The 22,300-nt window shown below is 29.9% G+C and overlaps 2 protein-coding genes across 2 annotated transcripts; one reads left to right on the top strand and one right to left on the bottom strand.

The window, feature by feature from the left end:
- Positions 1–4,735: 4,735 nt before the first annotated feature.
- On the top strand, positions 4,736–5,464 carry LOC11436856 (uncharacterized). The gene is made up of 2 exons (XM_003615957.4): positions 4,736–5,038; positions 5,139–5,464. Exons 1-2 carry the CDS (start codon positions 4,859–4,861, stop codon positions 5,232–5,234), a joined length of 276 nt encoding a protein of 91 aa, XP_003616005.1. The 5' UTR covers positions 4,736–4,858; the 3' UTR covers positions 5,235–5,464.
- A 523-nt stretch (positions 5,465–5,987) lies between these two features.
- Positions 5,988–9,539, bottom strand: LOC11442070 (CBL-interacting serine/threonine-protein kinase 2). Its single transcript, XM_003615956.4, has 2 exons — positions 9,436–9,539; positions 5,988–8,007 (listed from the first exon to the last, which is right to left on the bottom strand). Exon 2 carries the CDS (start codon positions 7,652–7,654, stop codon positions 6,230–6,232), a length of 1,425 nt encoding a protein of 474 aa, XP_003616004.1. The 5' UTR covers positions 7,655–8,007; positions 9,436–9,539; the 3' UTR covers positions 5,988–6,229.
- Between the last annotated feature and the right edge of the window lie 12,761 nt (positions 9,540–22,300).

Below are 22,300 nucleotides of genomic sequence, written 5' to 3'. Positions count from 1 at the left end.
TCATATGTTTCTTTCATCAATTATTGAAAAAAAAATTAAGGTTCTATCGTTTTGTTTACTTTATGCCACAGTTTAGGTCAAAAGAAAAAGGTGGTTTGGAAATTTAAAAGCTTTGGTCAAAATGATGGTCTTTGGCATAAAATCTTGGAAAAAAAAATATGGACTTTTAAATGAGTTGATGAATAGAGCAAGGAAGTAGCCTCGTTATGGTGGAAAGATATTTGTAGTATTGAGAGAGGTGATGATGCAGTGGAGGGAGATGGTTTGATGAGAATATTTCATACAAAATATAGAACTGATGCAACACTTTGTTTTAATATGAACCGTGGAAGGATATAGAGAGGTGTTAAAGGATCACTTTAATAAATTATTTAATCTTTTAGTTTATAAAAATATTCTTGTGAAAGGACAAACAAACTTGTTCACTTGGAAGGAAGAGTTAATTAAGGGGGTGCAAGACTCTTTTAGCTAATTTTCTTTGGCATGAAAATGTGGATGATGTTTGTCAATAAAGACATTAATTCTGGTGGCATATACTCAATTAAAGAAACTTATGAATTGATCTTTACGTTTGATTTAATATCAGATTCTCCGTTCTACAAGATTTTTAACAATAATTTGATTTCATCAAAGATGTCACTATTTGTTTGGAGATTCTTAAATAATTGTCTTCCAACTATTAGTAACCTGATTCAGAGGGTTGTACGTAATATAATATTCCCTTTGTGTGTGAAGGGATGTATCACAAATGAAACATCTAATTTTTTTTTATTGTCAAGTATCTTGTAAGTTATGGTCTGATGTTTTTATCTTGACCAGGAATTAGTTGTGCTTTGTTGAAGAATAACTATAGTCATGTTACTCAATTTATAAGTCTGGTTTCCCATGGGATAAAAGTGAAGGAGTGCCTTCATTCAATTTATAAGTCTGGTTACTCAACATTTTCATACCTTTGTGATATTCATGATAGGAATAAATGTTATATCATATATGAATGTTGCATATCATATATAGTACTTTGAAAACTTAATTCTAACTCCCTTTTTATATGGTGGTGATATATTATTCATAACTACAATAATACTATATGCTTTATTGAAATTTGTATGGAATATTAATTCTACAATAATTCTATCAAAGGTATTTATACTCAATGGTGTAACAGACTCTTGCTTTTCAGTTTCAACTTTTTGAACAAAATGATTTGTCATATGTGTTGGTGTTGCGTCAAACACATTTCGAACATCAGACACACCTTCAATCTAAAGAATCGATGCTACATCGTTTATAGTCACATGAGAGATGGTCTTGTTTTCCTCTTCATGTTTTTTCGGTCTACCATTTGCTTCATACTTAAACCAAGTACAATATTGAATCTTATCTATAGAAATCCTAGTGTCAGGATTTGGATGCAACATCCTACACAAATCTTCCAAACATTAAGCAATTAGCACACTTAAACTCTGCTTGCTTATCTTCCTATACATTTCCATCAAATTTGAGTCATTAAAAGGTTCATAACCTGCAAGTAAAACAAAAACAACAACTCCACGAGACCAAATATCAGCTTTGGAGTCATCATAACCAAGGTTTTAAGTGTTGGTCACGTCCGCGTCGAGGATTTTGCAATTTCGGCTGTTATGGATACTTGCGATAGTGTGAATTAATCACAATATTCCATAAATGTGGTTAAAATTCTTTATACTATCATAATGTTTAATAGCTTAATTTCTCACTGTTTGTTCATAATTTCATAATTTTTTTTTTTGGTAGAATTCATAACACTATAATCTAATTATTTTCATAGTTTCGTAAAGAATTTGTTTCTTCTAAAAGTCATATTAACCATTAATAAATCCAGATTTTAATGTTTTTAGAAGAGATAAGAGCATAAAAAATCTAATGAGACAATATATTTATTCCTTACTGATTGCTACATCGGTGACTGCATTTCATCGTAGCGTAATAACATTTGTCGCAACCATTTTCGTGATTTTTGCTCACTATGTCAAAACCAAAAATCAATGAAAGCACTTAAACCAAATATGATATCTCTGCTGTGAGAAAATCAGCAAGATTTGGGTGTAATATTAGTAAGAATTTTTTGACTAGCGATTACAGTTTTATAAAGTGTATTAAATGTTTGCAGAATATAATTAAATGAATTTGTAAAAACTCGACAAGACATCCACAGTAGCTCATTGGTTAAACTCGATAATTGATTGAATTCCGGGTTCGACTCCCGGCTGTGGAAATTCTTTTTTCTTTCTTTTTAGTTACTGTGGAAATTCTTTTAAAATATATATTTTTATAGATTTATATCAATAGGTTGAGAATTAATTATTCATTTTGGTTTTTTCCTTAAAAAAATTATTCATTTAGTTTTTATTTTTTATTTTTTATTTTAATGAAACTATCCTTATTCAAGTTTGTTTTTAGTGGCGGTTTTGTTTGAATAAAAAAAATTAAGAATTTGTTAATTTTGTCAGAGTAAAAAAATACAATTTAATTCCTAAAAAAAAATTTGGAGGACCAAATTTTTTTGTTGTCGACAATTTTGGAGATCGAATTTAATTCCTAAATCTTTTTGATGATATTTTATCAAAAGGGACAATATCCTCCATGATTTTTTTTTGGTTAATCCTCCATGATTTAAGAAGAGACAAATTAACTGATCTAAAAAAAAGAATTACCCCAACACCACAAAAAATTCATCAATAAATTCATCTTGAATCGATCTCATATTAGGACCAACATAAGAGTGGTCTTTTGAATGTAAAGGAAGAAAGAGATAAAAAAAATAAAAATTAGCGATTGATTGAAGAAAAAAAATTATATTTGATAATTATTTTTAGAGACTAATTTGTCTCTTTCTTTTTATTATTAATTCTCTATCTTCTTACGGTGATTTAAGTAGGATTAGATTATCGCTAGGGGTGTAACAGTTTGGTTTGGATTGGTTTTCAGTCAAAAAATGTCTGAACCGATGAAACCTTTATCGGTTTGGATTGGTTCGGTTTTCACTGTTTTTCAAAAAAGAAACCAAACCAAACTAAACTAATTGGTTTGGTTCGGTTTGGATTAGTTCGGTTGATCGGTTTGTTTAAAAATATAATTAAAAAAACTCATATTCTCACAAAATATTGCATAGAATTTTGTATAATTGTATTTCATATTTTGTTTTTTTTTTCATGTTCTCTATTTTTCAAACAACTTTTTATAACTAACCTTACTCAATATTTCATACATCCACCATTCTTCAAAAACAACTTCATCAAACTCAAATATTTCAATATCCATGATCCATACATGCATCATTTATCAACAAACACAAAAATTTCAAAAAGATAGTCAAAGAGATGAACATGGCTTTCTAGTTCTTAGATAATCGCAAAATCGCAACGCTTTCTTTTTTAAATGGCTTTTTCTAATCTTCACTTAACAATGACATACAACGTGTATAAATCAATGGCATAGAAAATGAACATGGAAAACAATGAGATAAAATGAGTATAAATCAATGGCATAAACATGATAAAATTAACCAAGAGATGAACGATCTCAGCGGTGACCGGTGGCGATGAACAATGGGTTTGGTGTGGTTGACGGCTATGGTTTCTTTTTTAGTAGAAATGAAAGAGTTGACTGACGAGATGAGAGAAAGTGAATGGATTATAAAATATTTTATGTTGGACTTTAATTTTGGGCCTAACCATAAGTTTGTGTGAGGTAGGATAATATTAGTAAAATAAGGAGTGTGGTTATCATCGGTTTCACGGATCACGAAATAAAAAATCATGAACCAAACCAAACTAGATCGGTTTGGATTGGTTCAGATCGGTTTCAAACCGAACCAAACAAGGTCGGATATTTTTTCGGTTTGGTTCAGTTTGGACTTTCGATTTTGTTGGTTTTGTCCGAACCACTTACACCCCTAATTATCGCAGTATATTTTACTCCTCGGCAAACATTTACTTTTATTCAGAGACCAAATCGGGGCTTCAAGTTTTTTTGGAGGTACTAAAATGAATCTTCATTCCTTATTTTAAGTTGTGACTTAGAAAATGTTTGAATAGATAATTTCTTAGGACATGTGAGAGGACGAAATAAGACTTATTTTCCTTTCTAAATTAAAGAATCTATGTTGATTTTCTAAAATTAAATTAGTGTGATTAAAATAAATATATAATCGATCCAGAAGTTCTAGATCAACTGCCAAATGCCGAAATTGTTAGGCAGGATGTCATGACTAAGGTTCGAACCCCGGTACCTCCACTTGTGTGTATGGGTTTATAATTGTTTTGTCATTTCATCTATCTACCAAAAATATATATATAATCGTACAAATGAAAAAAAAAAATGATATGATCGTCTGTTATCAGAAAATTGAGTTGAGTGTCATAAACTTTTATGTCTGAAGAATGAAGTCGGTTTTGTTGAAGTTTCAAATGATTTTCAAGTATTCATCCATCATAAAATATATCTTTAAGAATTACACTCTCAAATGATCAATGTTTATATGCATAAATCAATAGTTAAACACCCTAATCACATGCCTAAAAAGTTAAAGTACTCTAGTCAAAGGCACTGAGATCACCCCATGTAGAAAAACCTTATGAAGTCTTGAAAGAATAAATTTAAAGAACATGTCCATTTTTATTTACAAATGAAAACCTTTGTGAAAGTCATGAAGGCATCAACTTATACCAAGTTACTAACAAAATGAAAATGACAAAAGTTGATAAGTACCAGCCACCAACCACTTTGTTTTTTGCTTTGTCAGGTCCACTCCTACTCTCAGGTTCACACATAGTCACAATCACACTGATTCTTCTGATAGACTGAGACAGCATTCAAGATGTGCCCTCTAAGACTCATTCTCATATTCTTGTCTGCTACTCTTGCCGGCTTCTTTGTTCTCAGAAACCTCAGATCTCAACCTCAAATCACTGAGTTGGACCAAAACAATGAAGACATTCCTGAAAAGGAAACCTTGGATTCTGCTAAACCAACCTTAAATGCACCTTCGAAGTCCAAGGTTTTTCCCTCTCCCACCCTTTCAGTCCTTAAGATTTTTCTTAAAAGAAAAATGTTTACTTTTTATTACATCATGCTTTTTTTGTTGTTGTTTACAACAGGTTAAGGCTGCATTAGAATCATGGTTTTGGACATTTATTGACATGGCTTCTGGTCGTTATCTCTGGAAGCATTTGGTCAAATCCTCTTCAAAGTAATAGTTGAAACATATTCATAGTTCATACCTTTGTGATTTCATGACCTACATAAAGGTCATATGAATGTTTCATCTCATATGTAATATTTTGGAAACTCAATCCATGTAATATTTTGGAAACTCAATCCTAACCCCTTTTCTTATGGTGTGATATTCATAAGAATCATAACTGGAATAATACTATTTGCTCCATTAGCCTGTGGTATGGAATATTATTGTTTATAGATAGAATTTGCCTACTATCCTACCCTCATTTTTTTGTTATTGTTTTTCTAACGTTGTATATGCTACACCCCACATGGCTTTTCTCAACAGATACTTGGTTTGACAGCATGCTATATTGGTATTTTAGGATTGATTAGTGGTACAAAATTAGATTTCAATCGCTAGTTAAGATAATGAAACAGAACTCAAAACTAGTGGCTAGTTAGTTTGTATTTTTTATAATCACTATCTGAAAAAATTATTTTGGTTATGGATGAACATGGTTCTAAATCATGATTGCACAGTTGCGATTATTCTGCGAACCTTAATATTGTGACAAAATTCAAGTAGGGTTGATCAAGATGCAATTGCAGAGAGTTTAAAACCTTTATATTATGATGATGATTGCAATTGCAGAAGATATCCTACAATCACTAATTAAGAAAGCAAGTTTCTTAGCTTAAATTCTTCATGAAATAGTAGTAGAATCTTCAGTGCGTGAACGTATTCCGGATGAGTTTTGAAGAGACTCTTAATGCTAACAAGAATCTTCAAGTTGAAGCTACCATGACTTCAATACTTATGTCTTTAAAACATGAGAAGTCACTGGGAATGTTTGTTAACCATGAAACTATACATAAAAACTGAAACTAAACATTTACAAGTCAAATTTGATACACAATAATATGTTACAATAAGGTCATGTCATAGTTAAACACACAAAGGCTTTGCATTAAACAACATTATTCTAAAAAAAATTGTATAGCATGAAATGTAAAAGAAACAAGGATCTTATGGCTGTGCTTGTTGCTGAGTCTCTAACTGTTGTGGTTGTTCTTGTACTTCACCTTGCCAAGCCCAAACAATGTCTTGAAGAGCAGGCCTAATATTATCATTCAATATTTTCTGATATTCCAATGTATCTCCATTTGATTTTTTCACTTCAACCAAATGAAAAAATGGAGTAACCTCAAAAATCTCAGCATCAAAGGACAAAATCCCTTTCCTACCTTCATGGACTCCCTCTAGTTTCAACAAACCAGCAGCTCTTTTCTTTATTTTCATCTTCAGTCTCTTAGCAATCTCTTCCAGCCTCGAAATAATGGTTGATGCAGGTTGTTTCGAAGTAAATCTCGCTTCCCTTTTCTGAAAACTATCTTCAAAAAATCCACATAGGTTAAAACCAGACGAAAGAGAGATAATATCAAATGCATTAATACTCAAAGGCAAATCCGACTCTTGCTTTTCAGTTTCATCCATTTGATCCAAATGATTTGTCACAATGGTCAGTTTGGTGTCAGTATTGGACACCGACTCGCCCTCAATCTGACAGGTCGGGGCTGCAGAGTTTGTAGCCAAAGAAGAGATAGTCTTCTTTTCCTCTTCACGTTTTTTCGGTCTACCATTTGATCCATGCTTAAACCAAGAACAATGTTTAATCTTATCGATAGAAATCCTAGTGTCAGGATTTGGATCCAACATCTTACCCAGTAACTTCTTAACATTTTTCGGAAACCAATTAGGGCACTTAAACTCTGCTTTACTTATCTTCCTATACATCTCCATCAAATTGGAGTCATTGAAAGGTACATAACCAGCAAGTAAAACAAAAAGAACAACTCCACAAGACCAAATATCAGCTTTGGAACCATCATAACCCTTCCTTTTGATCACTTCAGGAGCAACATAAGCAGGAGTTCCACAAGTTGTATGCAACAAACCATCTTGCCTTTTGGATTCAGTAAAAGCACTTAAACCAAAATCTGATACCTTCAGATTCTCATTCTCATCTAATAAAATGTTCTCTGGCTTTATGTCTCTATGGTATACACCTCTACTGTGACAAAAATCAACTGCACTAATTAACTGCTTGAAATATTTGTGCGCAACATCATCTTTCAGCTTTCCTTTTGCTACTTGTTTGAAAAGCTCACCGCCTTTAGCATATTCTATAACAAAATAAATTTTTCCCTTTGTTGCCATGACCTCAAAGAGCTCAATAATATTTGGATGTTTTACAAGTCTCATAACAGATATTTCCCTTTTTATAACATCAGCTTGGTCATTTTTGATAACCTTATCTTTGTCAATCATTTTAATAGCTACACCTTGGTTAGTTATTGTACTTCTTCCATAGTAAACTTTTCCAAAAGTTCCTTGGCCTAGTAATCTTCCTAATTCATATCTTTGCATCAAGACTTTTGATGTATTCTCCATAGGAAGCCTTAAAATATGGATTAAAACTTCCTCCCAAGATCTTGTAAGGGGCACCAAAGGAGTTTCAAACAGGAGGTCCTAGGATTCAAACCCTGGAATCTAACATAACCAATAACTAAAAAATGTTTGCCTATTCAAAAGAAAATCAGGCACAACAACAAAACCCTGTGTGCCAATGAATCAAGGATAGAATCTTATGGTTCTCAGAGACAGCACATTCATCCCCTACTCTGCAGTGTCTATGTCAATCAGAACTGAAGAATATATATGTGCTACAAATTTAAGTTGAGGAACCTTAGAAGTATACTGAAGATTTTGGAAGTTGATTTTCCTTGGTGTCCCTCGTCTGAAATCTGAAAATCAAAACCAAACATAAACAAACATTAATACTCCATTCAATAATCAGCTGCAGATTATCATGAATAAGCAAAATTAAAAAGCTAAACAAAACAAGGTCTTACTTACAATGAGCAAAACAAAGTCTTAATTACAATGAGTTTAGGACAATGATTAAGAATTAGTATATGCTTAAAGTACATATTAGTCAGAATCACAATATTCAATGTGCTTGGTTAAACTTTGTTAAAGGGTGAATTTTTAATTTTTTGATAACCAAACTTTTATTAATAAAGAGTAAACTAGCACAAGATGTTCAAAGCTACTCCAAAATCAACATACAAATATTATGCACCTTGTCTACCACAACATCTACTTAAGAGATGCAATCTAAACATGTACAGGTCGAGATAATGTGGTAGCACATATCCATCCACCCACAACATCACAAAGCCACTAGAATTAAGTGTTTGCTATTCCAGCATGAGGAAAATGCAATCAGATTGCATTCAAGACGACTCCAAATCTCAGTACATCATCTCACCGTATCAAAACAACCCCATACACTCCAACATTTATACTGCTAACAACAACAACTTTCACCATTGACAAAATATTTAACTCCTCCACTGCAACAGCGTGATATTGCCGCCTGCAAGAAAGTGGACTCGCTCACCAATTTGAGAAGACTAAATTCTTGTTCCTATCCGCCCAACAAATGAACCAAGACCAAGACTATCAACTACCTCCAAAACATTGAAGACTTTCCCGTTAAAGAGAATATCATAGCTTTCAAATCAAATAAACGAAGTCGTTGTAAACCAGATTAAACGCGAAACCATCTTGCCATTCTATCGTTTACACATCGAATTGAACAATAGAAAGTTATCAACTAACTCAGTACTCCAACCATTTGCTTTCCAATCCAACCATTTAAAGATTAAATCCCACACCTTTCCAGTCTTAAAGGGTGATTTAACTAATTTCATTTGGTTAAAATTGAAATTTAAACTATGAAGAACATACACTCATTGGATTAGGCGTAGGGACAAAAATGTCCATGTCATGTCCGGTGTCTGTATTCGTGCTTCATAGATTTTAAATCAAGTGATATATATATTTTTTAGGGCACTTTTAGAATATTCAAAATATATATGATCATCAAAATTTATCACTAAAAATTAACTGCAAACACCAAAAAATTACTCTTTCTGGATGATCGTTTGCAACCAAAACATAAATTTGACTTAAGGGATTAATAAAGTTGAGCTTCAAAATTAATCTTGAAGTTTCAAGACTAAATTCGGTGGTGACACGATTAACAACTTTATGCGCTGAAATCATGAGAAAAGCTAGAACTAAAAATAAAAGGTGCTAATTAGACTGAATTAGAACACAAAAAAATGAATGAATAGTTATGAATAATGGAAAGTAGCGGAACTAACCTTGAAAATTGGGAAGATACACCAACACAGTCAGAGAGAAGGAGATGAAGTAAAGTTTTGATACAAATGAATATAATAATTAACTATTACAACCGTTACTTATATACTTTATACTATATTTTATTACTCCCTCCCTTCCTTTCTATACGTCGGCTGTGTCCAAAAACAGTGTCGTTTGAATTAGATTTAGCATTTTTAGCTTTTACATCGGTTTTCGATCCATTAAAGGTGGACGACTAATTCAGCTTGTGTATAGAGGCATGTGCACTGGTCAAACGTTGTTCCTCCTAGAAATCGAATTCGGTATTTCCCAATACATCCTTGGAGGAAGGAGCTCTTTGCCACGGGAGCCCAAACAACTTGGTTAGATTTATCATTTTTATTTAAGGGAAAAGTTAACGAGTGTCTCCGGAATATTATTTAAGAACTTTAAATAGTACTCCCTCCGTTTCAAAATGAGTGTAGCTTTAGGCTTTGACACACAGATTAAGAAATGGAATGAAATAATTATTGAATATAACGTTTTCACTAAACTGCCCTTACTTTATAAGAAAAAGACAAAATTAAAGTTGCATTGAAAATTGTGTGAGAGAAAAGTTGGAAAAAAAAAAATTAAAGTTGTATTGGAAATGTAAAGTGACATTTATTTTGAAACAATTTTTTTTTACTAAAGTGACACTCATTTCGGAGTAACTTTTTATGAAAATATGTGTAATCAATGCATTAGAAATTGAAATATTTTACTTTTTTTATAAATTAATTTCTTCTTTTAGAATCGTTAAAGAGTACTCTGGGGGCACTCGTTAAAAAGATCCATTATTTAATTGTTGATTTGATATTTTAAAGTTATGATTAATCAATTATACATTTTTCTAATTATTATTATTTATTTTTCAATAAAACTAATAAATGATATATATTCGAAAAACTAATTTTTTTTTTTATATATATAAGTTTATTTTTTGTTATCTTCAAATTCAAACGAAATTTTATTATCTATAATAACGGTTAAATTCTATATAAAAAAGTTCTTCTTTCAAAAAATATTGTTAAAATTTCAAATGCAAAAGAAAAGAACAAAACTTATGGAAATTACAAAGAAACTCCAATGTTTAAAAAGAAAAAGTGAAAGACTAGTTGAAACAAAAAGAAAGTGAAGAGAAGTAGTTCAAAATAGGAGAGAGATAGAGTGTGCAAGAAAAAAATATACTCCCTCCGTTCCTATATATAAGATCCTTTTGCCAAAATCACGGGAATTAAGATAGTGGATATTTGTATTAAAGTTGTTTGTAATCACTATTGTTTTTACAATTTTATCCTTTAAGAAAGAAGGTTAGTTTATGTTTTCAACATGTTATTTATTGTTGATTGAAGAAAAAGATGTATAATAAATAGGGGCATGTATGTAAAGAAATAATTAATGTAGTTGGAAATAACAAAGGGGTCTTATAAAAAGGGACCAAAAAAATTCTCAAAAGGATCTTTTAATTAGGGATGGAGCGAATATATTGGACAAAATGATAATAATGAAAATTTATTTGTTACGAGGAAAAGATAAAATTAATTTTTTTTTTTTTGACAAAAAAGTTAAATTTATTGAAAATAGAAAATATATGCAGGAAAATGATTTTATTGTAGATTAAAATGAGCGTGTATAACAGAAGAAAAAATGTTCAAAAATCTACTTCCTTAATTTAGCGTTAATATTTTAAAACATTGTTTGAAAAGAAATGGAAAAAGTATAGATACTTTTGGTTTATATCTATTACGAATTTTATGTCTTAATCGAGTCAAGTCAAGGCCTTCTTCATTTATTAGTCTCTTTATTTGTTTCATTTGAACAAATAAAAATACAAAAATAATTAATACTAATGGAACCTATTTAATAGTAAAACCTATAACATGATTTTTTTTAGATTACCCTCTCTAAATTAATGGGTAAATACCCTGGCTGATGTGGACCAATTAAAATGAACAATGTGAACTACATTAAATAAAGTCAAACATATAATTGCATTTTACGTATTTTGAATATATTTATGTTATTTACATATTCACCCCACATTCAATTAATGAGTTTTTATGTTTTAAATCAAGAAATCTAATGAAATCTTTTGTTACCTCATTTCAATTGTGTAAATATTTTATTTTATTTTCTTTACTGTTTTTTTTTTTTGTTTCATCTCTTCTTTTTCTGCATATTTTTTTACACCATTTTTTTTAGAATTTTTTTTACACTATTTCTTAGTGTTTTTTCAATCTTGGTTCTTCTTCTCTCACAAATTCACAAAATCCTTTTTTTTTTTTTTTTTTTTTGAGATATATAATGTTTGTTCATCATGTCAAAAAACCAACGTTATATATTTCAAAAAAAAATAAAAAATAAACATTATATTTTCCTAAGATAGAATATATTAGTCTGAAAATTATTTTCTTTGATAAGAATAAAAAAGATATTGGTCTAAACGTTATGCAATTAATGAATTTAAAACACCTTTTTGTTAAAAAATACATTTTAAAACACCTAAATTTCTAAAATCATAAAACTCGATTTTTGTTATATGGATTTTCTTTTTACCGTGTACAAGTTTGGACATGTTAAATTTGCATATATTAAAAAGTTTAAAATAGTAAAATTGTATCGGAACTTGTGTATTTTATGTTAAATATACAAATTTTGTTATACTTTTAGTTTATTTTTTTTGTTAATTTATATTTTTTTATATTTTCAATAAAAAGTAATCGAGTATTTATATTTTTTTATGTACATGTGTCTCTCCCTTGTTAATTTTATTTTACTCTGATTTTTATTTTCTAAAATTTATTTTTTATATCACCAAATTATCTTTGGATCCAAATTATCAAATAATGTTTAACTAGTTATCACTTCTTCTCTTTTAGCATCGTAATTTAATTTAAATTATAACTATGAAAGAATTAATTCAATAAGTTTTTTTTTAAACATATTTTTTGTTTTGTTTTGAATAAGTCAAATTAGACCATCGAAATTAAAATTGAAGAGAATCAAATTAAACCATGATCCGTGAGAAATGATCATCAGTATACCCACATAATGATCTTTACGCTTTAATGTTATACCACTTTTTTTTTTTTATAAGGTCAAGAGAAAGGTTAGGCATCAGGGGAAAACTGCCGCATCTCAACTAGGTTGGCACCAAACAGAAACCCCCATGCTCTACCGCCTTTCCAATACGTAATATTATTAAAAAAAAAAAAAAAGGAAAAGTATTTACAAGAGGAGGGACTAGGCCAAAACCCTCAGAAAATAAAAAGGAAAGCAACAAAAACAGAAACATAAATGACTAAGAGAAATCCATTTATGTCCCTCGAAAAGTCCGGCGCCAAAGAAGAAGGCATAATGGTATACCATACGGTGTCAGTCAACACATGTCCCAATGAAACAAGTTAGTCAGCACAACAGTTCCCCTCCCGAATTCGGGAATCATTATTTCCAATTCCCCGAATATTCCAAAAAAATAATATTCATTGAGAAGGTGGAACGGAACCCGATGAGCGGGTTTGATAGGGAGCCTTGGTGTTCTTATTCCCTTTCTTTTTCTGAGACTTCGACAGAAGTGGTATAAAAGGTACATCATTCTCGGCAGCCTTGGCCATCCAAGCATTCATAAACTCAACTTCTTTTTGCAACGTAGGATCCACACTCGCATTCAGTGCCACAACAAACTTACTAACATCAGAGGTTTCTTTAACCGAGGATTCTTTAAGAATATTGTTCTTATAATTAATGGAGTCTCACGATTAAGTCGTACTTGATGTTCAATTAAATGAACTAATTATTCTAAGGACTTTATTAATTTGAAACAAAACAAAATCACTAAAGAAATGTCTTATGACAAAGGTTCAACCTTTCTTCTGCATCAGATAACCCAAAATGAAACTCAACATGCGATCAATTAAAATATAGAAAATTACACTCTCATCCTCGAAAAGAAGTTTGAATTACACTCCCCTCCCCTCTTGAGTTAAAATATACATTTTTCTCCGTTGAAAAATAAAACTTATACCCCCATGAGATGCTTGAATTAAATATTTTTACAATATCTACAAATTTGAAAACACCATTTAAAAAGAAAAAATAATTTATTTCTTTGTAACTTAACTATAAATGATGATTAAATTTAAATATTTTGTTATTAATTTTATAACTTAGAACATAAAATACATTTTAAATGTGAAATGTTTTCTAATATGTTTTGCATAAGAGGTGTGGGGACTCGTGTATATTTAACATAAGAGGAAAGCGGAGTGTAATTCAAGCATCTTTTAAGGGAGATGAGTGTAGTTTAATCATCTAAATATGGTCATATCATTTTATAACCTAGGTTAAACCTTTTTTATGAATCAGATGAACTATAGCGAGCCTTCACGATTACTCGAACTGTGGTTACCACTTATTTATTTATTGGATGAAAACAATGGATGTCCCACCATTTTCTGGAGGTTCAATTTTCAAAGTGTAGATCTACAATGATTTAAACCAATAAAGTAAAGAAAGTTGAGACTAAGTTTTATCTCTTTATATTTCTGGAAATATAAAGGTGAATTATATATTTTTCGGAGACTAAGGTACCGTTTGGCCTGACTTTTTTTTTTCTTCAGTTTTTCTACGTTTTTAAGGAGAAGCTAGGCCAAACACAATATCAATAAAGTACCTTCGAAAAAAAGTACTTTTTTTAGAATGCATAAAATTGAATGAAATGAGCTTTAACCGAAAGTTGATGAATGCTACTTCAAAAAACTATTTCTCCCCAATTTATTTCACAAGCACCTCTCTTCAACTCCCGCCGGCAACCTTTTGTTTTATTTTTTCAATATGCTTTTTTCTTCAATTTTTTTTTTTTAACCGGTCCTAATTTTTTAATGAGGTTCCATTTAAGTTTATTATCTATTTTTTTTAAGGAATTTTATTATCTTTTTATCACATATATATTAATTTCAATATCTTTTGATCCTCACAACCTCGCAAATATTTGTATTCACGCTGTCAATGAATGACATCGAATATTTTTATTCCCTTTCTTCAACCACGGAAATACACACACACGTTAGCGTTTAGAGTAATACTTTATGTTCCTCTTTCTGTTTTTTTTTGTTATGCTAATGCGTATAATTTTTGTTAGTGTTGTGTAATGCGTATAATTATTTTTATAAAATTTTAATTTTAATTAAAAGTACAAGTGTAGTTGCCTAAAAAAATTATACTTATATATAATTTACACATTTGTATTGTAACAAACTATGCATATCTTTTTCTTATTAAAAAAACTAAACATATCTTTTTCAATGACACCAACAATGTAACAAATATAATATTATATAATATAAATTCTTATCTTTTTGACCAACACTAAAAATATGGTATTCTTATAACAAAATTTGTTATAGAGTATAATTGGAAAAAATATTGTACAAATTTGTATTCATGTTACACAAAATAAACGTCATTGAGTAAATATAGTATTAGTAAAAATATATCTTTATATTTTAAACATTTTTTCCCTTCAAAAAATATTTTAGACATTTTTTTATTTATTATGTTAATTCATAATGAATTCAAAGTTTTTTTATTTATAGACAGTGCATAAATATATGCAAGGTCCCGGGTTCGAAACTCATACACCACCAAAAAATAATAAATTCAAAGTTTTGTACAATATTTTGCCAAACAGCTTTTAACTCAAAAATAACTTTAGAACTAAAAAAAAATAAAGAAACCAAACAGCTTTAGCCTTTTTCTTATAGAGTTTTATTTTAACTTTATTTTAAAGTAGCTTTTAGACCGAAAAAAAGTCTGACCAAACTGTACCTAAATTAGGTCTTATAATTTTTCTCGAGAACTAAAACAAGTCTTCGTTTTTTATAACTTGTCAAAAAAATATTTGTTTAAGTTAATAGCATTTGGTCATCTCATTGATAAAATAAGATAACGTTTAGACTAATATTAATAGATACAAGTATATGATAATATATAATAATCTAGTTAAAAAATATATAATTGATATCAGAAAAAATAACGTTTTGGAATTATTTTTTTCCGGATCCAAGCTTGAAAAAAACAAGATATGGTGCAAAAAAATTGTAGAAAAATAAAAAATTGAAACAAAAAACATTAAAGAAATTAGAAGAACAAAATTTGTCTAAACAATTGAAACGTGGAAATAAAATATCTCATCAAATTTTTTGATGGGAAAAATAAAAGAAAATTAATTGAATATGGAGTAAAGATGCAAATAACAAATTATATTTAAAAAATCTTTTCATATTTGATTTAGGTCTCGTTTGGATAAACAGCTTATATAAATGCTTATAGCATTAGAACTTATAACATTAGAGCTTAAATCATAAGCTCTTATACTTGATAAGTTATTTATGTTTGGATATGTACACTAACAAGTACTTACATAAATTGAAGTGTTTGGATGTGACATTACATAAACAATTATCGAAATTTTAAATATTTTTAATTTAACAAAAAAATCAAAGAATCGAACCACAATTATCAAAATTTTTTTTGATAAAATTAATCAAGATGTAAAATATAATATTATAATATATTAATTATAATTATATATATAGTATAATCAATATTCGTCCTTAAAAAAATATCAATATTCATATAAGACAAAATTAACTTTAGAGGTGTAAATAAATAGTCTAAACATCATCATACACAAGTATAATAATATATGATAAGCTTTCTTTAAAAAAAAAAGTATAATAATTTAAATATAAGCTTGAGAAATTATGATTGTAAACTTACCATATATATAGATATTAATGTACAGTTTGTTACCAAAAAAAGACAAGTTAAGTTTGTTTTTTTTATTCAGTATCATTTTGTTACGTAACAAAAAAATAATAAAAATCTTCCATAAAAAAAAATCTTAGTTACGTGTGTTACTCATGCACAATCAAAGATAACTAACATTATAATTAAAATATATGTTTTTTTTTTTCTTTCTAAAAACAAAAAAATAAAATTAAAATATATGTTTTGAAAAAGTGGATCCAGAGAGAATCGAAGGAGGTTACATAAATTCATAAGCTCCTTGTTAAGCCGGAGGGTAAGCTAAAAATTTAGGCTTATTAAAATATGACATAAGCAGCTTATGAAACTATGATAAACTATTTTTATTTATTTACCCAAACACCTTTAAAAAGACTTATGAGAGTAGATAAGTCCACATAAGCTCAAAATAAGTCAATCCAAACGGAGCCTTCGTTAATAAAGTATACATTGTTCAATTTGATTGATTAATATCATAAAGGGTAAATATCCTCAAATCATAAAGGGGTAACATAGTTCTCATCCTATTACATACATTTTGTATGTATCAGTCATCAAATGATATTATCCATTTACTTTTAACAAATGAAGTAGATCTTAATACCTCTTAAACGACACCTAACATTGAATTTGGATTGAAGATCACCAAATGGAAACTGAATACAACCAAACACGTGTAAGACTACTAATGCATGATGAATATGTGGTTCCAAGTCCAACACATGATAATGATGGTGAGCTGCATCCATTAACTTGCCATGTGTCAATTTTTTCCCTTTTAAGAGATGGTACGAGAAAAGGGTCAAACAGCGAGACACGATGAAACTGCATGACTTGACAATACTATACTCTTACGCACAAAGTAGGGTGACATTTAGCGTCTTTGGTTTCGGTGCCTTTAGATATTTTTAATTTATTTTAGATGAGAGAATGTTTGATGAATAATTAAAATAAATTATTTAGATGAGAGAGAATGAATGATTTAGAGAGATAGAAACAAAGTCACCAAAGATAAAGGCACCGAAGTGCTACCCCGCAAAGTACATATACGCAACAATGATCTTTAGGTCATCACAGACACGCCCATATTGAAAGAATCAAATATAATAACATATATCGATGTCGCATCAAAGATGATCATGTATAGAACATCAGACAGATATGGTGCTATAAAGTTGGAATGTTCATTTTGGTTATCTAATATGCTTCAACATACTAAGTTGAAATAGCCAGGATGATGATAAATGTTAATCACACTAAGATTATTGAAGAATGCAGTTGATCATATTTGATTGAATTGTTAATTTTTAAGAATTTATTAATAGGTTTTTTTTAAAAAAAAATACCAATAAGTCGTGCAAACAATGTATCATATTCATATTCCTTAAAACTTAAAAGTTTAAAAGTTATTTTTTCAACACCCCCAAATTATCTAGTAGTATATTTTATTGCTTAACATGTGTCTTGTTAACACGATTCTTTAAAAAAAAAACAATGTTCCTAAATTTATCATAATTTCTGATTTGAGTTATATAATTTATAATTAAGTCTATGAACTTTTAAATAATTTATTATTGGATCTATAATTAAGATATTTTGAGCATATCATAGACATCATACTTTACTCTAAAGAAGACACTATCACCTTGGCGGAAGTTCAAACGGTGTTGAGAATCAAAATGTTAACTAAGTCCAAGGACTTGAGAGTTTATCAGAGTAGATAAGGCTTGAACTTCTCAGGTAGAAGAGGTAAGAGTAAGGGAAATTGAGGGAACTCAAAATGTGATGACTGGTCGAAGTATAGATGCTTTAAAGTATCTCAAATTGGTCACTTTAAGAGGGATTGTCCCGAGTTTAAGGACAATACAATTTGTACCGGATAGTGAGGATGCAGGTTCTCTAGTGGTATCATGTTGGGCAGGGGCGTCCCTGAGGGGGTGCAAACAGCTCAAACGAGCTGGGCCTCCCTCAAGGATGGACCTCAATTTTATTTTTTTTATACCCAGTATAATATATATCCTCCAATAAAAAAAAATTATTTCATTCCCTCATGTATACGGTAGTATTTTCATCTCTGGATGTTCCGCATATATACGGCACCGTGTATTTATCTTTTAAAAAATATAAATAGAACATTGCTCTTTTAAAAAAAAAAAAACGTTTTGATTTTATTACTGACCACTTTTCATTCCCAGAGCCGAGCCTCTAAATTTTCAGGGACGGCCCTGATGTTGGGACCAATAATTGGTGTTGGGTATGGCTGTAGCCTATAAGGTATACTCTTTCACCAATAACACAAAGGAACTACGACTGATTTGATTTACTTTACTGTCCTAGATGTAGGAAAATTGATCAACCAACAAACATTGAACGTTTTTGTTTTTGCGTTTATCTCTTATCTAATCTTTTGTGCCAGACTGTTGATCTAACATATATTATGCTCAAGGATAGATAATACAATGCATTTTCTATTTTCATAAAATATTTTAGTTATATATTATTGAGATTAAGTATATTATATTTACGAAGAACTAATCTTTATTAATTATGAAGAAAAAAAACAGGCTAAATACCTCTTTTAATTTAATCCTTTAAATTTGACAAAAATATTGGATTAATAGTTTTAAATAGGTCATTCAAGTTGCTAATTCAATGCACCTATTTGAAGTTTTTTAAGATTCAAATAGGTCCTTAAAAGGATCTTGGTGCATTAAATGATCAAAAGAGATATTTGACCAAAAAATTACGAAGATGTTTCATCTATGTGATCAATAAATGCACAAATTGATTTTAAGATTTGTCAAACATTTGCAAACAACTTGGGATATTATATATAGATCGTATGCATATGGTTACTTAAGAACAATATGCATATAAAACTTTGTTGAAGATATAATCTAGTCTAGAGTAATAAAGACAAATTATATAATCTAGACCAATAGTACCCAGACCATGTCCTTTTCCTTGGTTGTATAAAAATTTATCCATGTAAACCGTGGCTAGATTATCAATACATGCATATATAACTAAGTTTTACCTAATAATCTGTCCTGGATCATTTTTGTTTGGTTTGATCTTAGATCTAATGTCGTTAACTAGTCATTATTCAATATTCATGTCAAACTAATAAAATGTTATGATTAAAATAAAGAAAATGTTGAGAATGATGATTAGGATGGACTAACCGATGGTGTTTGTTCACAAAATGCCATTTGGGAGTGGGTAACATCTTGTTTGTCTTTAGGCGGCAACTTAATTGAGTAAGAAGTTTCCTTGAACATTCACACTATGGGTGTGTTTGATTTGCAAAACAGTAAGTACTGGACAGAACAGTACAACACAAGGCAGAACAGTACATGACAAATTTTTTATGACATTGAATAATTTTTTGTATTATACGATTGTTGGGGGACAAAATGCTATTTTGGTATTTTAGACAACTTGTACGTAGGACAAATAGTTGTGATGTGGTTTGGTGAGGGACAAAAATATGAGTTTTTGTCCTGTCACTTGCCTCCAGTTTGTCCTGTACCTGAAACAGTTTTACTAATCAAACACTGAACAACTAGAGTTGTTATATCTTGTCCTTCATTTTTTAGCAAATCAAACGCACCCTATACGTATTAAACAAGGACTAGGATACATTTATTTATTTGTAATATTACAAAAATGTGACCTAGCTCATTTGGCTCGTGAAAATTAAAATACTCGTCATTTTTCCTATGTCATGAGATATAGATCCACGTAAATTGACAATATTTAAAATAAGCAAAGACGACCTGACAAATGCATGTGTTTCTAGTGGTAGCACCACGTGCCCATTCATTAATTTTAGTGTTGGTTTCACATTCTCACTGTATGGCCATGCATGTTATTTTGATTTGCTTGTGTTGGGTTTGCACTTGTGATGAATGATTAAATAAAATGTATGTTTTTAAAAATATAAAAGTTAGTCATCAGTAATCAAAAAAATAAGTTACTCATCATCAATGTGGTCTCAAAATAAGTATATATCTTATTCATAAATAGAAAATGTTGTTTTTTTAACATAAAAAAAGCTTTATTAAGAAAAAAAAAGTGACAAGTACAAGAAATATTCAACCCTAAGTCAAAAATAAATACATAGTACTCGGACATTCGGACACCAACACAACTCAATGTTACCACGAGTAGGAAACCTTTGAAGGATTAATTGTCATGAGAAAGAGTCATGCTATTTTTAGCGAGATAAAATATAGCGAATCAATCATGAATGTTTTGAGTCGTTAGTTTTGTTTTTAATGGAATACATGCATGTGTGACTTTGATTATGAAAAAATTAATGTTACAACGAGGTATATATATTTGTTCACAAATTTCTTGCGACACAACATTTTTCCATGAGAATAGCCATGCTATTTCTAGCGTATTGTTCACAAAGATATATTTGAAAATTTTCGGAGCAAAACTTTCCCAAAATGTTGCAACGTTTAGACAAAGATATATTCTCCACCATTGTTCACAAAGATATATTTATAGAGAGTATACGTTTATTATTTATAAAACTATCACCACATTTGTTTAACACTGATTTTTTACGTTGTTTCTTAGTTTTTTTTTCTTTCTTTCAAACATCATTGTTTCGTAGTTATCTTCTAGTAATCGTTTATCGCTATGGGACCTTGATTACATTAATGAAAAACATCATTATTTTTCCACATGTTTTTATAAGTCTCATATTGACAAGGTTTTATGGTGGGTAATATGGACAATTAGGCAGCGATGAGTGGATGTGGGACTTTAGATGGATGGGAGGTAAGTTTGTTTAATGGGGCTTCTACGGTGAAGTAAGAAAATTGACTTTTTAAAAAAAGTTAGTTTGTTTAACCAATAGTATAACTGTCGATGTCGTGCCAGCTAGTGTCCTGTTGGTGGACCACTCTAAAATTAAACTTTACCTTATTACAGATCAGTTCCCATACAAAAATATTAAGAAGAATTTCAATCTTAGTGCACAAATAGGAATCTATGTTTAATTTTGATTTAATCAGGGACACAATTGTCATAAGTAAAGATATAATGACACACCTTATAGACAAATGTGCAATACACCATATAATCTGACGTGACATGAATTAAATACACAAATGCTTAATGATTGACAATTTAACTTCACCATAATTTTTCTTGTTTAAGAGCATGATGTGATGGTCAGTTGATAAGTCTAAGATATATTACTTTCTAACATGTGAATGTGAATGATCTTTCATCATGCAATCATGATTCGAATGAGGTTTACTCAGTTAGTTCGGCATACTCTATGCTTTTGAAGGTATCTAAGGTCGAATGTAGAACTGTTAAAATGGGTCAGCCCGTATGAGTCGGTCAGTTTAGTCTGATCAATTATAGGGTTTGAGTCTTAAATATTGAGCTCGAATTTTTATAGGGTTTTTTAGCCCGATCCTCAAAATCCCGGTACCCGTTAGGGATAGCCCGAACCGGTTGCGGGTAGCTCGTTAGCCTGCATAAATAAAAAATCCTATAAATTATATATATTTTTTAAATAATTTTTTACTTGGTTGATATTTTTTTTTTTTTGTGGCGGCTGGGGTTTGAACCCCTGATCTTGCATATATTATGCATTGTCCATACCAAGTGAGTTAAGCTCACGAGAACACTTAGTTGATTATCAAAGTGAAAATTCGATAAACTAACACAAATATAAAAGTAATATTAAATTATATTTACTCGTTTCGTTATTTATAATTTTAAAGATTTAATACATAAATGCCTATAACTATAATGTATGTAATTTATTTAAAATTGCTTTCCTCGCCGTTTTACCTTATGACGTTTGTACGAAAATATTTATAATTTTTTTTTTTTTTGTGTTAAACATTATTTAAACATATTATTTATAAGAAATTTTATAGGACTGTTTTATAGTACTTTTTTTAAAAAAAGTAATTTTTAATACGAGCCGGTCCGTTTAGCCCGCAGTCCGTGTAGGGCCGGTCTCGAATAATATATTTTTTAACTGGACTTTTTAGCCCAGTC

The sequence above is a fragment of the Medicago truncatula genome, chromosome 5, assembly GCF_003473485.1.
Source record: "Medicago truncatula cultivar Jemalong A17 chromosome 5, MtrunA17r5.0-ANR, whole genome shotgun sequence".
In the NCBI taxonomy this organism is placed as follows: Eukaryota; Viridiplantae; Streptophyta; class Magnoliopsida; order Fabales; family Fabaceae; genus Medicago; species Medicago truncatula.
The sequence above is the reverse complement of the archived record's forward strand: the minus strand, read 5'-3'. Positions and strand labels throughout refer to the sequence as shown.